Source organism: Tinamus guttatus, unplaced genomic scaffold, assembly GCF_059628265.1.
Source record: "Tinamus guttatus ecotype Peru unplaced genomic scaffold, ASM5962826v1 Tinamus_guttatus_pri_ptg000389l, whole genome shotgun sequence".
In the NCBI taxonomy this organism is placed as follows: domain Eukaryota; kingdom Metazoa; phylum Chordata; class Aves; order Tinamiformes; family Tinamidae; genus Tinamus; species Tinamus guttatus.
Window position 1 is genome coordinate 4,404,814 of NW_028288923.1, and position 17,213 is coordinate 4,422,026.

The 17,213-nt window shown below is 37.3% G+C and overlaps 1 protein-coding gene across 1 annotated transcript in view; it reads left to right on the top strand.

Annotated features, from left to right (window-relative positions):
• The window catches only part of LONP2 (lon peptidase 2, peroxisomal), a 32,619-nt gene that overhangs the window by 12,749 nt on the left and 2,657 nt on the right, over positions 1-17,213 (top strand). Inside the window, exons 9-14 of the mRNA XM_010226220.2 lie at positions 4,856-5,006; positions 6,464-6,590; positions 7,500-7,633; positions 14,312-14,454; positions 15,614-15,821; positions 16,689-16,879. Coding sequence (XP_010224522.2) covers positions 4,856-5,006; positions 6,464-6,590; positions 7,500-7,633; positions 14,312-14,454; positions 15,614-15,821; positions 16,689-16,879 — 954 coding nt within the window. The remainder of the gene's footprint in view (positions 1-4,855; positions 5,007-6,463; positions 6,591-7,499; positions 7,634-14,311; positions 14,455-15,613; positions 15,822-16,688; positions 16,880-17,213) is intronic.

Genomic DNA, 17,213 nt, shown 5'->3' on the forward strand with positions numbered 1-17,213 from the left:
AAAATGAATCTAATTTTGAAGTACATTGTACAGTTACTTTATCATAGTGTAGAGTGTAGAGGTGTGAAGTGTAGAGGGAGTGTAGAGGTGTGAAAGCTGACTTGCTTAAAGACACAAAATATAGGAGGTGTGAATAGGACTTTTGTGAAGGGGATATTTTGGATTATTTTTTAGATCCATCACCTGTAGAAAAGTTATTAATGAGATGTTGAGATTAAGATGCTACAACTGTCTGATTATGGTGAAGATGAGCAGTGAGCTGCCAGAACCTTCTTCTTCCCGTCTTTTTCCATGGAGTATAAGTTAGGAGGCTGAGCCAGTACAGTTCCTTTCTTCACAGCTGGGACACACTGATTTACATTTGCAGCGGTTTCTTTCTAGCAGTTTGCTGGAGAGAGAAGGGAGCATCTCTGTGGCTATAGGAATGAAACAAAGAGCATGGCCACCGTCAGTGCCGAAGGCTGGGCACACCTTGCCCTCCTGGAGTTGCTGACAGGCAGAGGTGAGGATTAGGAAACTGAGGGCACAGTTAGGCTGGAGTAGACTGAAACACTTGGAGCTGTACAGGGCAAATGTAGGACTAGTGCCATTAATGATTTTGGTTTTGTGTGTGTCTAGAATTTCATTATACTGCTGTGGCATTACGCTTTTTACTGCTGTTTTATGTTCTGTTATGTTTACGTCAGTCTGTGAGAGACTACTACGCTATCAGTGTTATAGCTGGCCTGCTTTTGTGGTCATGCCACACTCCCTCTTTCACTGAAATGATGGAGGGAATAATCCTAGAATCATCTCAGCTGGCAAACTAAGCTTTTGTAACTGATGTAGCTGGAGGTTGTGGGTGGGAATGAAAGTAAATGATTCTGGTAACATTTGTATACAGTCATTTTAATGAATCTTTTGAACTGGTATTGTCTGTATTGCTTAATACAGTGCTTTGAATATGAAAATTCCTACTCAAAGTGATTCCTTCAAAGTGATTCCTTTTTTTTTTAATGTCGTGAACTCATCTGTCTTACGACTTTCTACAAATGTCATTGTAGATTCTGTTAGATACTCTAAAATACTAATAATAGTGTAAATGTACTGAAAGATGCCATGGATTCTCTTTTTAACTTTTAAAAATGATAATTATGGTGCTATAGCTCTGTATTTCTCAAGTGTATGGTATGCATTCCTAGAATGCATGAAAAGCCTGCAAGGAAAAAGAAAACAAGCAGAGTTGTGTGACAGATATTCAAATGCATTTTTTTTCTATATATACTTCCTACTTCTTTCAGGCTTTTATTCTTTGCTGCTAATGGTAACTAGATCTGTTTCTGAGTTTGCTGGTATTTCTTCAGTCATTTCTCCCTTGGATATCGGACTAAACTGGCCTTAATCTAGTCAATGCATGGTAATAACTACTCAAAACATTGTGTTTTGTTAGTGAGATAACTGTTGTTTGTGAGACAAGCAAAGTCAGTGATGAAGCAATGATTTGGCATTTCTTGGAAGGAAAATCACTGGGTGGGGAGGGGGAATGTTTTGATCATGAAACCATTCATTAATGTTGTTAATTATATTCAACCTTTGCTGTTTATGTTTGGTTATTTTTCATTGCTTATCCTGAAGCAGGGATTAGCATTTCATCCTTTTCCTATCATGCCAGGCATGGAAGGTGAACAAAATGAATTTATTATTGAATTACTTTGTGTTCGAGTTATTGATATTTTGCTGCTGCTTTGAAATGTTTCTATTTTCTGTATTTTAAAATCTTCTCAGTGGCATTGAACTATGTTCCTGCCATGGATTATTCCAGTTGCGTCTCTTCAGGTCAGCTCCCAGCTGTCTCTGAGATCATGGTCTCTGTGCAAATTATTGCTAATTGTCCATTAGTTGTATCTGGAGAAGTAATTGCTTTAGTAACCATGTCTGGGTGCTGCTCCCATGTGAGATCTTTGTATCCCTCTACTGCTGTTTATGAACATTCTGAAGCAGGTGCTTTACCTCCTCTAATGGAGAACTCGTGTCTGCACATGAAATGCTTAATTGTCAACTAGTAGAAGAACAAGCAGTAGTAAATAGTCACTCAACTGGTGAGTTTCTTTCCGGATCGCTTCTGCAGCTTTGGCCGGTGCCATCATTAAGTTTAAGTGGCACATCCTAATGCATAGGTATGTTAAATCCCCACTAACTGTGCACAGTGAGGTATATTCGGGAAGAAAACTGGCATACCCTATAAGCCACAAAGCAGAGGTTGATTTTTGTGTTTACTGGGTATGTGTTTAGTTGTGATGTTTCTGTGGAGTTGTTACTTAAGCAAAACAGAATGTCTTCCTATTTCCAGTTACTGTTCATCAGCAAAGGAATGTTTTATTCTAAATTTAGATGACCTCTGCTTAAAAGAGAAGAAAATAAAAATGGATCCAAGTGTCTGATAGCAAGTATTTGTATGCAGGGAAATTAGACCAGGAGCATAGCCAGGCAATTAAATGTTCATGGAACTTATTCTGGATTTTGTGGTAATAAAATGCTGGTACAGAGATGCCTTTGTAAGCATGTGAGCTGCTGGCCACAAATTAAGCAAGATGTTTTGTTCATTGAATATAGTATTTTTCTGTTAGTTGAATGTCTTTGGAAAATTTTTGAATGTGAATTTTAGAGCAGATATCTAGCTGAAGAACAGTTCTGTGTGCTTTGGAAAATCTGTTTTAAATGAATAGGCATTATATTGTTTTATATATTATTTTAAGAACTTTTTACCATGAAAAAGAATTACTAGTCCAGAGCAGTCCAAGTCTGGCATAATACAGAATTCTCAGCCTCTTTAGAAGAGGTTGCAGGTGACTGAGCTCATAGACTGGCATTTGTACAAATGGTGCCTATTGGTGTTAAAAAAAAAAAAAAAAAAAAAAAAAAAAAAAAAAGGTGAATTAGGATTTGTGGTTTAAGTCTTGTTGGAAAAATCTACAAAAATAGACTTCAAATGTGAGACTAATGTTTGATATAGCTTACCTTTCTTGGCGTTTGGACACACTGCGTGTGATTGTAGTGTAGGAAGCTATACTCTGGGACTAGTTGAGGTAAGAGGTATCTCTATTGATTGAATTATTCATCACTGTACTTGGCTAGTCATGATACTTGAAGGCCTTTGCCTTCAACAATAAAGAAGAGAGTAAACGATAGGAGCTGCCTGCTAGAGAGGGTAAGAAAAGCAGCTTTTGAATAACTTGCAGCCAGTGAACAATAATGTTCACTGAATTACAGCCTTATGTTCAGAAGTTAGCTGCATGCTCCAATATGCTTAAAGATTTCACCATGGGGGAAAGTAGAACTTAATAGCAGTGACGGTAAAATTCCAAAAAATATTTCTTAAAACTGCAATGTTTCAAAACCAGAGCTTTTACTAAAAATCTGCTGTGTTTCTTGTGTGCAATTAAAAGGTATTTTGATAGACTTGTGTAATGATAAACATTTCTATTCTGAAGTTTTTTTTTAACTTTTCAAAGATCGGGTAGGATTTAGAGTACAAAAATAAAAAAATGTTTCTTTTCTAGTCAGCTAACAACTGTTCAGATTCAAAGGTTTTTTAAAAAATTATCAACACTGTTCTCGCCTATAATTCAAGCCACTAGGACAAGGGGTGCATTCATGGGGTATAGGCATATAAATTATTTTGACAGTAGTGTGCTGTTTCTCAGGAGATGCTTAGGTCCCATTATTTGTAACATGAGAATTATTCATGTCAGCATAGCATAGATAATTCATCATGTGGGAAGAAAAAGCATGACAGTAATTTAAGGGAAGAGATGGAATTAAGGTGGGTACGCAGGTGCTGGTATAGGAGCCAAGTGTAGAATACTGTATACAATGAACCTCCATTTTTTGGCTCTATTTTGAAACTAGAGAGAGGCATCTTAATGCAATCATGATCCTTGTAAATACTGTTTTTATCACCTAATAGTGAAAAAGAGCTCGTTCAGATAATAGCTCAAATATATGCAAGAAGAGGATTAACCCATTAGAAGTAGTAATAAGAGCAATAGAAAGACAACACTGTTTTTAAGGCATGGATTTACTTTCGCTGCAGTAGTAGTAGATTATTGAGGTTTGCCAGAGTACATGTTGATATTCTTCAGTGTTCATAGTTAGGGTTTGTTAGTTTGTTTTTTTAAATCACAAATCTTGGGGGAGGAGAAACAGTGCAAAGATGGTTTTGGGAAAACCAAAGCTCACTCAGAGTTGAGACTTCAAGGAGAGACATCAAGGACAATGAGAAGAGCTTCTATGGCTGTATTGCTAGTAAAAGGCCGAGCAAAGAAAATGTGGGACTGTTCTTGATTAAGTGATAGTAGGCAAAATACATGCTAAGAGAAGATACGCCCTTTATCCTAGAGCCACATGTCATCAAGCATCTGCATGTTGCTTAGATGAATACACTGCAAGCTTATTTCAGTTATTAGGTACTGGGGTTCTAGCAAGGTACCTATTGCTACTGTTCACAAGGAAAGATGGTTAGAAAATTCATTAAACGCTATTAGTAACTTCTGACAAAACGCTAGTTAGTTTTGGCTTCAAGATATAAAGGCTTTTTGATGCAGAACTGGAATCCCCCAGTTATTTGGAGACCAGCACAGTCTAGACAGCATGTGGCTGAAAGCTTCTGGACTCCCATGCACTTGTGCATCTTTAAGTCTGTGCTTGTAAGTGCTGTGCCAAAATGTTGACTGTGGGGTGCAATATTAATTTCAAAGTTAGTAGTAGGTTAGAAAATTAGAGCAATTAGTCTATTTTGACAGATTTATGTATAATTTATGTTTATAAAAATGTATATAAAATGTGGATGTCAATTCACTTTCACTCTTGTTTTAAGGTCTTGGATCCAGAACAAAATCACAGTTTCACCGATCACTATTTAAATGTAGCCTTTGATCTGTCCCAAGTCCTTTTTATAGCTACAGCCAATACTACAGCTACTATCCCACCTGCTCTTTTGGACAGAATGGAAGTCATTCAAGTTCCAGGTAACAATGAAGTGTTGTCATTAAAATGCCTCTTGTAAGTCTTTAATGTTGTTTTTTTTTGTTGTTGTTGTTGTTAAATAAAAAGCAGTTCTGTTATTTTTAAGCCTGCTAATGGCTAGTAGATCTTTTTAAGAGCTCAGTGAAGAAACTTTTGAAAGACTGCTTTCAAAGACTAAAGCTTCTCTTGCTGTTCATACAACGTTCTGAATAACCGTGAAGTATCATGCCAACAGCTTTTGAAATTCTGACTGGTCACAGACCAGTTGCAGTAACTGACTAGATCTGATAAAAAGAACAACTCCCAAGTGTAACAACAAGAACAATAAAAAGAACAACTCCCAAGGTGTTAGAACATAGTTGGTAAGGTTTCAAACAGTAGGACTGCTGTTTGTACCCTAAAAATGTGAAGGTGACTAATACTGTTTTCGTTGTGATGTATTCCATAAATATATTATAGAAGTGTAGCACACAATGATTTATTCCCAAAATCATGTTCTGAAAGATCATCAAAATAAAATCCTGTGTATTATGCCGTAATGCTTACAAGTATATGGAGGAAAACTAGTGAAAAGTATACCCTGCAGTTACCCTTTCAGTTACACTTTTGCAGTACCCTTTCAGTTACACTTTCTCTTTTAATTTCACTGTATATTTGGTGTAATGGAATAAATTTTCTAGGATGTGTAAAGCCATTTTTAGAAAAATTTGACAATTATAGAAAATCCTGAAAACAAATAATACGAGAAAATAGCTTATTGAATTGCACTGTTTCCTGGAGCTAGCCTGTGTGAATAATGCAGTAACCAAAGGACTGTACCTGCGTAGAGGTAAAGACAGGGCGTGCTTGTACCTTTAGGTGTTGCTTTCAGACTGCAGTTCCTAAAGCTGAGCTGAGAGCCTGAGTTCCATGTACGGAAGTCAGTCTTGTGATTGTAGTTCTCACCAGGCTGCAGGAAAAGCAGCCTTCTTTGCACTGAAGATTATTTGTATGTTTTGAATATTAAATAGTAATTTGGTAATATAGTGCAGAATCCCTTTCCTCTACAATGAGTGCCCTAACTGTTAAGATAACTTTCCAGGGAGGGTGGTACTTTACAAGGCATAAAAACTACCAGTCTTTCATTATGAATGAAAGTTCCCTTTAGAGAGAGAATGAGTTTAGGGGTTGATCATACATTCCTAACAACAGACTTCCTTAACTCTTCACGCTGGATTGTCACTAAGACAAATATGTTAGGTACCTAGAATGTTGCTACTGTAAATGTTAATATCTAGGAATGATTTAGATTGTTCCGAAATCCTACTTTAGGTGTCCATATCATTTTTGTGCATGTGGAAATATCTTGGTGGAGGGAAGATTATTAAATTCAATTGGGTACAATTCTGAGTGAGTTATAGATTTGATATAGTCGTGCATGGGCAAAATGATTAGTAAACATACATTTGTTCTTTTGAAGGATATACACAGGAAGAAAAAATTGAAATTGCACATAGACACTTGATTCCTAAACAACTTGAACTGCATGGCCTGACTCCACAGCAGATTCAGATTCCACAAGTAACCACTTTAGACATAATTACCAGGTAAATCGGTTGTTCGTTGCTTTTAAATGACTTTTTTGCTGGTAATTAAATTATTTTAAGCCTGAAACATTTCTTTAAGATCAGATTTAGTCTTTCTGTATTCAGATATTCATCACCTTTTGATTTATGGAATGGTTTTTCCAAGTTCTTCTTAGCTCTTCACACTAAACAGAAACTTTCTTCCTTCTCTTGAGATTTCCTTGATCTAGTTTTTAGAATGGGTCATAAGCGATTGTGTGGGCACAGTTGACAAAGCAGTATGAATGGGCAGAAACATTTCAAGCTAGTATTTCTTTACTGCCTTCAGTGTGTAAATGCATGGTTTTGGCATAACACAATATTGATCTTAATCAAGCTTTATTTATGTTTTCTTCTTAGAAAAAATGGAGAACATAATTTTGAATATTTGGACTTGGTGGGCCTAATTTGTCTAAAAATTGAAATTAAGTTTCAATAAGCTAGTATTTATTTTTAACTCATAGATTGAAGGGTAATGTATTTTTCCAGTCAGTTCCTCTATTTTCAATGAATTGAATTTTGAACTTAAAAAAATCCCTTTTTTTTTTTTTCCATATGCATATGCTCAGTGTCATTGGAGCATTGTTTAGTTTTTTTTTCCCTTTTTTTTTTTTTTTCCCTAAGTTTTGGATCCAGATGTCAGTACTGTCATTTCCTGACTCAGTGGTTTGATTTTCCTTCACAGTTTAATCAACAAGCAACAATTAGTTTGATATTAGAACATGATTTTGTCCCCATTTATTAGAGCAGTCCAAGGCCTTACTGTTCTGACATTTCATTTTATTTGGATGTATTTTTTTAGAAAGAAAGGATATTAGATTCAAAAGACATCTCTTTATTAAAAATAACACCACTGTCTGTTTCTCGGTAAAATGATTGTGTTTGTGCTAGGTACACTAGGGAGGCAGGAGTCCGCTCTCTGGATCGGAAACTGGGAGCGATTTGCAGAGCAGTGGCAGTGAAAGTGGCAGAAGGACAGCACAAAGAAGCAAAGCCAGATCGTGCTGAAATGGCTGAAGAAGAAGGTTTGTATCTTTTGCACGCTTTGTTAAAAAGGAAGCTCCTAATGTGATTGGGAACGTTTGGGGGCTCTCTTTATGGTCCTTTAAGAAGGCAGCATATGTCACTTAAGGATTTATGGCCGTTCATGAAACTCATTAGCTCACATAGTAACCTAAGAAGTGATGCTTCAGTGGTCTTTAGTGATAGTCTTGTACTTCATTAACTTCTTTGAAGACAGAGAAGCTTAGGTTTTTCTCTGGAGTCTGCAGGATAAAAATGTGGTTTTTTTGCGCTTTGCAAGTACCACAATTTATTTTGATCCTGGAATGAAATAGCACTCGTTCAAAGTCTCTTGGAGCTCTGGTAACTTTCATCATCTGTAGTAAGTCTTTTCTTCTCTCCCATGTTTTTAGAAGATAACTATTTAGCATTCCCAGTGATCCAGACATCTATAAGCCTTTCACCAGCATGTAATGCTGCGGTACTACACTTTTGTGAAAAATTATGGAATTAGATGTTTATAGGTTCATGGTAGTTAACCTCTTTCTACTGCAAGTAGAATTTGTTATTCTGTTAAAATAATATAGATCTACTTCTTGCATCTTTTGTTCCGTCTTGGTCCAACCTTTCCCCGGTATTCGGAAACATATTTTACAATTTACCAGAATGTAGTTTTCCATGAGCACTTTGTTTTCCATGAGTAACTTTACATGAGCACTTCACTTTTAGTAGGATTTTAGTAGGACATTGCATAGGAAGTTTACAGTTTTGGTTGCAAAGGAGTGTAATGCAGTCACCTCGGAATCCTGACTGATTTACAAGAGGACAAATAGAGAGACTTTTTTTTCCACTTCTTTAAGTTAAACCAGCTTGTAAGTCTGAATAGTGACTGTCTGTCATTTCAGGGAATAAAATCTGGGAGTGGTAATATGTTTATTGTTTGTAGAAATGCAGAGCTATTAAGTAGAAAAATATACCAAGAGGTTTTCTACCCACAGTAAAAGATTTTCTAGCTTGTCTCTGGAAACCCATTTATTGACATTCAGCTTTATCATTCACTCAGTATTTCTTCTGTGCAAATTCAGACTTTATTTATTTACAATCATCATAATAGCCTTTGCAAGATACCTGTAATCTCAGAAGATTGAGTTTGGCCTGCAAGTTAGTTTGCATAAGTGCATTCAGCTCAGTTCTCTCTGAATGTTTAGCTTAACAAAATGAACTCTCACAGTAGCTGTGACTTTATGTGGAGAAGAGACTGTAAAATTTTAAATTATCCCACATACATTGGAAGGAAGAGCTTTTAAGATGTCTTTATTAATGCTTTCTGTTTATGTTGCATGCTGCATTTGGTACACCTTTGCTGCTTAGTGCTGGATTTTTCTGAATTACCCCTGAGCTGTCTTTTGAACCAGAACACTGAGCCTCTGGGCTTTGAGGTACAGTCTGGCAAGGTTAGGTATCCTTACCCTGTGCTTCTGTCCCTTTTGTGCTGGTAATTTTCAGATAACTCATACTTTTAAAGTGTAATTTTGTTCTGTGAAAGGATAAATATATCAAAAATGTTTTCAAGGGCCTAATATGATTAATGGATTAAAAAAAGTGTCATTCTCCTCTTCAAGACTCTTGATGAAACAGGAGAAAAGTAGATTGGAAAGAATCTTTTTACTTTTAAAGCAGATGCAACTCAGTCCAGTGAGAGTGCTTTTAACAATGTTAAAGTTATCACTGGGCTTGCAGCTTACCTAGCAAAAACAGTAATTGCAAGCAAAGCTCTTCAAAAGAGGGCAAAATGTTAGCACTTTTGGTTGGCACACTGTTTGGAGCAGGCCCAAAAGCACCGAGCTGGGAACAGTTTTCTTTGAGCTTCTGGCCTCAAAACTGTCTCTAGGAAAGCACTGCACTAACACAAGGGATTCCAGGGGACATGTGGATCTCTGGTTAATCTTTGGTATTACTAAGACATGTGCAAAATGGTGCAGTCTGCAAAAGGGATGGTTTATTTTGTGTTAACAATGTGTTTATGTACAGCTGTATTTTTAGCAGAATATGTCACTTGTTGGAAGTGGGATTTTATGTTGCTTTTGTTTATTTTAGGTTTTGTTTCGCTTTCATTCGATCTGAAGCACCAAATATATAAAACAAAATCCAGAAATATATATCCCCAAATTTACAAATTTATGGAAATAATGTTTCCAATAGCCTAAATTTATTTCTTTGACTGTAGTAGGTTTTTTAATCTTCTTGGTGTATGAATGTGCATGCCAATGTGCATAGTGCTGGTAATTTTTCATTTTATATCATTAGTGGCTCTTGAATAATAGGTAGTCAAGTCCCTTCTTAATAGGTTAATTTTAAAGTACTGTGTGGCTTTTTCTTTCTCTATCGTTTTTTAAAGACCTGTAGTTCATTTTTGCTTTAAATACTTGTCAGTTACTCATGTGGACTCTAGAGTCTTCATTAACACTTTCCGTTGTCAGGAGTTCTGAATTTGGGAAAGTACAGGCTTTTTGCACATCCTTTTTGGCATATCAGAAGAGTGGCACAGTGCCTCTTGCATGTGTTCGGCTGAGTGCCCTCTCCTTTAAACTTTTGTAATAAAAGTTGAAGGAAATGAGGTGATAAACCACTAAGTTTCTGTCACTATATTGATGAATCAGATTAGTAACCCCAAGCTGAGCAATGGTTTTTGAGGTTTTTTGAGGTTTTGACACTGTTTCATGTGAGGATGGAGGACACCTGCCATAGCAGAACTCATGGGGGGAATGTGCTGTCAAGCTGCTCAGCACTTTCCAAAATGTATGGTTGGAGTAAATGGGCAGCTTTGTATTGCCTTCCTCCCTCTTCTGGCTCCTGAGCTTTATGACAAGGATGACAAGTGGAGGAGTGTTAGTTTGCATCAGTCATTGAGTTTATACAGTGAACTTCAGCAAAAGCAAATGGGGTCATTTTTCACACATCTCCAGGGAGTCATTCTTGTGTACAGTAACACTATCTGATATTTTACTGAAATTCTATCTGAGATTTATGAGACACTCATCTAGTCTTCGACACTGGAGGAGATTCTAGTAGTTACAGAAATATGTGAGACTCTCCTACCTATTTTAGTGCATCTGCCTCAAGTGTGTGGTGCAGCAGCTGTGTACCCGGGCAGCATAGCATGATACAACAGTTGGAACACAGAAGCAAAAAGTGATTTATGGGATTCAGACACGAAAGGAAGTTTAGGAAAGGTAATATTTATCTACTAAAACTGAGCAAACGAATCCTATCTACATTGAAACCGAGGCTTCAAAAATATGTAAATATTTCTGTAACCCAGCAATACAGTTTGTTCTAATGCTTGGGAATTAATCTGCACCCTTTTTTGAGTTTAAAATTTGATCAAAGTGATCAACTTGAACAAAAACATGTAAACTTTATTCCCCCTATCCCAACTTGAATATAATGCATTTTACTTACAAAATATGAGATTATGAACTACTTTCTTTTTGGTACTAGTATGCCTCGGGTAGCATTCCTGCTCTTCCAGAAAGTGTCATTTTCTGTAATCTTTTGAAAATTTGGCACTTAGAACACAGGGTCTTCCTTAGCACTGCAGAACCGGTTCGCAAAATCTGAGCAGCGGGATTCCCAGGGTGGGGCCTCTTTAGATGCTCAAGTTCGAGTTTAACTGTGCTGACATTAGCACAGTTACTACTTAGCAACAGTAAATAAATTTAGTACTTACTACTTAAATATACTTAGCAAATCTGCAGAAGTGTAATTCATGGTTCTTTCTCCAAATTGCTTGGAGTTATTTTTCTATTTAGGCCAGAGGCATAAATTATATCAGAAGTTTGTTCTATATGTAGGCTATTTGTAACATATATCTAAATATTCTTGCATGAAAAGTTCAATTCGAAAGCTATTTCATATTTTCAAGTTTCCAGTTTATTATTCTGTGTTAGTCAGCATAGCAAGAAAGCTTTGCTTTTAAAAGCATTGTATTACTAATGCTTAATTTAAATATGTTTTATGAAGCAGTGAGAAATTGCTACCCGATGAGAAAGATTTCAGCTCTTCCATTTACTCACTTAAATTGAATCTCTAGAAGAAAGCAGGAGTCTTAAATTCTTAGTGTTTATCTTTGTGCCATGAATTTACTTTTTGGAATAAATCCTGATTTCCTGGAAACTGTCTTTTTGGGTGGAGGTGTCATTTCAGGGTTTTATATATATATATATATATATATATATATGTGTGTGTGTGTGTGTGTATATATATATATATAAAAAAATTATGGCTATTCTTCTAGGATGGGAAGGGAACAAGTATGTGACATTAATGGAAAAATGAATAAATTCCTTATAGTCAGCACATCTAATAAGGTGATAAGAATTTTTCTCGCAAAGTTAGTTTTTGTTATTACATTTGGGAACATGGCTGTATGCTCTTAAAACAGCTTAGAAAAGGTCAGAGTTTAGGTTAACATTTTTGAAAACAGGGAAGTCTGGAGTTCATTACCACTAAAGATTATAAAACAGGGTCTAGTAATTAGATTATGTATGCACAAAGGGCTGCTTATTCTTTTTATAGGGCAGGTGGTCTCAAAGATTAACTAGCCAGTTGTTTACGAGAAGTCTCTGTCTGCTTCAGCTGTTGACAGAGAATTGAGTGAAATAAATAAAAATAAGCAGAAATAGCGAATCATTGTGTGCACGAGGTGGTGAAGTACCTTAGTATCACACAAGAGCAGCTGTAATTAAACTCGATTTTGTTTTAAAATAGGAATTGTCACATCAGCTTGCTCAAATTTTAAAGTCCCTACTGTCAGAATTGCAACCTGATTTGCAGGAATAGCATGAAGAGTTATCTATTTCCTATACTTGCTGTTATTTATGTATTTGAATATATTGTGTACAAGAAATGGTAGTTCAACAAAAACACGGAGATGGGCTGAAACAAGAGGAGGGCTGTCCGAAAAAAGCAGTGTTCCTGGGAAGGGAATTGAATTGTGTGTTGAGCAATGAGTTGTAGGCCGGAAAGATTAGTGGCAGTTAGATAATAACTACCTGATTTGAGTGCCGCATGAAAGCGGAATTGATGCTATTATTATAATAGCGATGTCGAGTATTTTCCCTGGTACTGTATGAAAGCATTAGTGAGAATTGTACTGTTACAGTATTAACTGTAAAACAGGCTTTTATACATCGGGATTAATAAAAGGGTAGTTTGTATCTTGTGAAATGAGACGTTCCCGCTTCATCCATTCTGAAAATTACTTTTGCAGCACTGTACACGCGCTTTCAGTATTACACTAAGTAGATTAGATCAGTGATTTGTGTCTTTCCATAACATTTAAATTTCAGAACCTTCAGTTGTTGTGCCTATATCAGAGTGCAGAGGAAGCCGTTCTCAGCGTTTGCCTGGGACAACGTAGGCGATTTCCGCACGCTGGTGCGGGAGGCTTGAGGCTCAGCACACGGCCCTGCAGTGCGGCCTGCCGCCTTCAGTGGGTTCCCCGACGGGTGTTAGCGAGCTGGAATGAAGCATCTTGTGTGTGTGCGCGTGTGTGTGTGTGCGCGTGTGTGTGTGTGTGCGCGCGCGCGGTGCTTTCCTTAATGGCAGCCTCAGGGCAGGGAGGCACAGCTGTGAGACTGCCAGAGTCTTAGACATATTGGAATAATTCAGGTATTTTTTATGTTTCCAATAAACGTTTCACTAAAATACTGCTTTATACTTTCAAGAAAACAGTAAATGAGCCTTTTGCACATGGATCAAATGCAGTGGGCAAGTGAGTGTCAGTTTTCCGCTCTGTATCGGTGCTCTTGGGCATGTCCACAGTGTAGGGCTGCTACAAGTGGTGTTAATTCTCCAGCTTCTTTGTGCAAACGACCAGCTATGCACTCGGGTTAAAATAATTTTGAAGCTTTAATATTTACAAGGTCTCCGTTAACATTTTTCATTTTAACATTTGTATAGAAAACTGAAATGTTATCACTAAGGAAACAGCTGTACTGCTAAGAAATACAGTGATACTTAAAATGGAGTAAGAAAGAAACACATTTTGAATACGTAACTACTGCTTTGTGTGAGCCCTTCCTTCTTCATGACTTGAGTAGTTTGTGTTTGAATGCGTTAGGCTTTTGGGGTTTTATAGCCCTTTTGGATCGCACTGGTGGTCATTTCCAAAAAGGCCAGGTCATGGCCTCCTGGCCTAAAAGGCTGCTTGTTTTGGAAGCACGATGTTACTGAATGTGATGCAGAGTAGCAGTAATTACCACAGTCCTGTGGCAAAACAACATGGGTAAACATGGCCAAAGTGCCACTTCTGGATTTGACAGAGCTCGATTCTGAATTTCAGAAGTTAAGCATTGAAACCCTTGCAGGAGACCACAGTACATTAAAAAAAAAAAAAAGATGACAGTTAATTATAGTGCTTTTGTAATATTTCCACATTCAACTTCATATTTAATATTATACTGTGTAAAACATAATCATTAGCAAATTTTTTTTGTACATATCTAGTGAAAAGAGCAAAATCTTAAATGAATTTCATGTGTTTTGCTGCATGACCTACTTTAAGTGAGTTGTTTCTCCATCAGTGCTCCAGATTTAATATTATCCTTGCTGGACAATTTAGAACATGTTTGGGCTTAATAATCATGAAATTTGATGGCATTATCTTTAATTTGACTAAGTATCTTTTCTTTTCTTAGATTGCAAAGAGCATATCACAGAAGATGCAAAAACAGACTCCATCAGTGACACTGCTGACCTGGCTCTGCCACCTGAAATGCCGATTTTAATTGATTTCCATGCTTTAAAAGATATCCTGGGGCCACCTATGTATGAAATGGAGGTAACAGCCTTATTTGTTTCTGCTTGACTGCTGCCGCTGTCTCTGTTTTGTTCTGCTGTTGATGAGTTCACGCAATATTATCTGAAAAAAAAAGTTCTTTTTATTCCAGTAGACATCTTTTCACCTAAAGAAATTTTTGTTTATTTACTTATTTCAGAGGATAAGTAATGTAATGACAGACTTTGTGTAAGCAAAGATGCCTGCAGCAGTGCTTAAGATGTACTGGTGTTTTTTTCCAGTTTATAACAACTTTGCTTTTGTCTGGGGAATGGTTTGTGGTGTTGGGAAGGAAGCCAAGAGCGGAACCCAGGAATCCTGCCTTGGAGGTAGCTGTGTTAAGGACTCTCCCACATACCCACTAAAGCCAGTCAGCATTTTTAGGTATTAATACCACTTCACTTTACACCAGAAGTTCTCAGATTGTCTTTAAATTAATGCAACTCTGGACTGAGTGCAACTCTGAATGCAACTCTGAAAAAATTAAATTAATGCAAAAAATTAAATTAATGCAACTCTGAAAAAAAAAAAAAAAAAAGGTGTGGTGATCAGGCAGCTCTGCTCCTTGGTAGGCTTATTTCTAGAACCTTGAGTTTCTTTCTCGCTTTTGTATTTTGTTGCATTTAATGAAAATGCCATCCGTGAATGCAGTTATTACTTTGGGATTCTCTTTTTACCCTTTGCAGTGCTTTGCTTTAGGTCCAGCTGAACTGACAGAGTATAAGCAGTGTGTATCTGTAAAGCAGTGCACCCTGTAAAGCTCTGCTGGAATGCCAGGTTGTGCTGTCTTTGTTCTGGAAAAAAAAAAAAAAAAGATAACTAAACCATGAAGTTGCATAGAAAACAGAAGGGAAGGGAAAACTACTAAGAGGATGAAATTCACACCTTTAAGGAATTTTCTTTGAAGATTCATCTCTCCTAGATGAGAGAATCACTGACAGGATTTGGAGCCCAAAAAGCAAACATCGTGGCAAGTGGACAGCAGAGAAAAATGATTAAATTATTGGATTAAATATATATAGTATATGATTGCATTTAACCCAGCAGTAATGTATTAATCTTTGAGGTTTTAATCAATACGGTTGTTTAGAAGGCGACTATCAAAGTGTTTTGCAGTGGTTTAAGCTATGATTGTTGCCCAACATGTTTTCTCTTCCTTCAGGTGTCGGAACGGCTGAGTCAGCCCGGGGTGGCCATAGGCTTGGCCTGGACCCCGCTGGGTGGGGAGATCATGTTCGTGGAAGCCAGTCGCATGGACGGGGAGGGGCAGCTCACGCTCACGGGCCAGCTCGGGGACGTCATGAAGGAGTCGGCGCATCTGGCCATCAGCTGGCTGCGCAGCAACGCCAAGAGATACCAGCTGACCAACGGTGCGACCCGCACTGCGTGCTCTGTGCTGCTCCCCGGCACCCCTGCTTGCATCATGGCAAAGATGCATGTGAAGGAAGCGTTAATATTGCTTGGGGTTAACGTGTCCTAATGCCTCATATTCTTCCATCACAGATTGTGGCATTGCAGAATAACATGAGCGGTTAGGCTTTTTCATGGTAGAAATATCAACACAGTAAGGCTTCTTCAGCCATCAGTGATTACTTGGCTAAACCACTCCAGAGTCCCAGAGGCTGCTTTGTAATTTGGTTAATAGCCAAACTGATAGCCTAATTTGTTGAGCATTTGTTATTACTTGGTACTCCTAAATTACCTAGGGTAGTTTAGATTCCTTTAATAAACTAAAAGACTGAATGAATGCATAAGAAATACTGATGTCAGCAGTATTTTAAACCAGAAAGGTAAGTGTGTGTGTGTGTATGCATGTGTGTATATATATATAGCAATGTCACACAGATAACAGGAAGATACTACCTTTTAAATAAATATAGCACTGCTTTCCTGCTGTTGACATCTTAAAGCTGACATTTAATGTTTGGGACATAATAAAAACAAAAATTAATATAGAGATCAAGGAATTCCTATATTTAATCCCTCTATTGAATTTCCCAACACCAGCAGATGGGTTAATGTGTTAGGGTTTTGTCTGGGAATGAATTTAAGCAAGGTTGTTGGTTTTGGGGTAGGGAGGTTGTTTTTTTTTTTTAAGAGTACAATGATGCTTTTTCAGCATGGCATTAAAAAACGGCGCTAAGACTTGTAGTTCTCTGGTGCCCTTTTAGAATAAAGGCCAGGAAAACAAAACAGGTTCAGATTTTTCACATCCAAACCATTCTTTTTTCTTTAAGCTTCTGGAAGTTTTGATCTCCTTGACAACACTGACATCCATCTGCACTTCCCAGCTGGAGCTGTCACAAAAGATGGACCATCTGCTGGTGTTACCATAGTAACCTGCCTTGCTTCACTCTTCAGTGGGCGGCTGGTGTGTTCCGATGTAGCCATGACAGGAGAAATTACACTAAGAGGCCTTGTTCTTCCAGTAAGTAGCATTTGAGAAAAGAGCTAAGTTGTATTAATTCTTCTAGGTTTAAAAACTGTTCACACCTCCTTACAAAAGCAGAGCCTTGCTGGTCATGCCCAGGGGCTCGCCATGCTGCCTTCAGGGCAAGCATATTAAAATGCCTAATGGGAAAAGCAGACCTAGAGATCTGAATATTCAAAACAGTTCCACATATGTATTGCAACTTCAAATTTATTTTCTCAAACTACTAGAAAACTTTACAGTGAAACTAGAGATCCTATTTTACTAAGAACTTTTATAGTAATTTTATATAAATTACTCCTGAAATTGTCATGTTTGACATTTTTATATA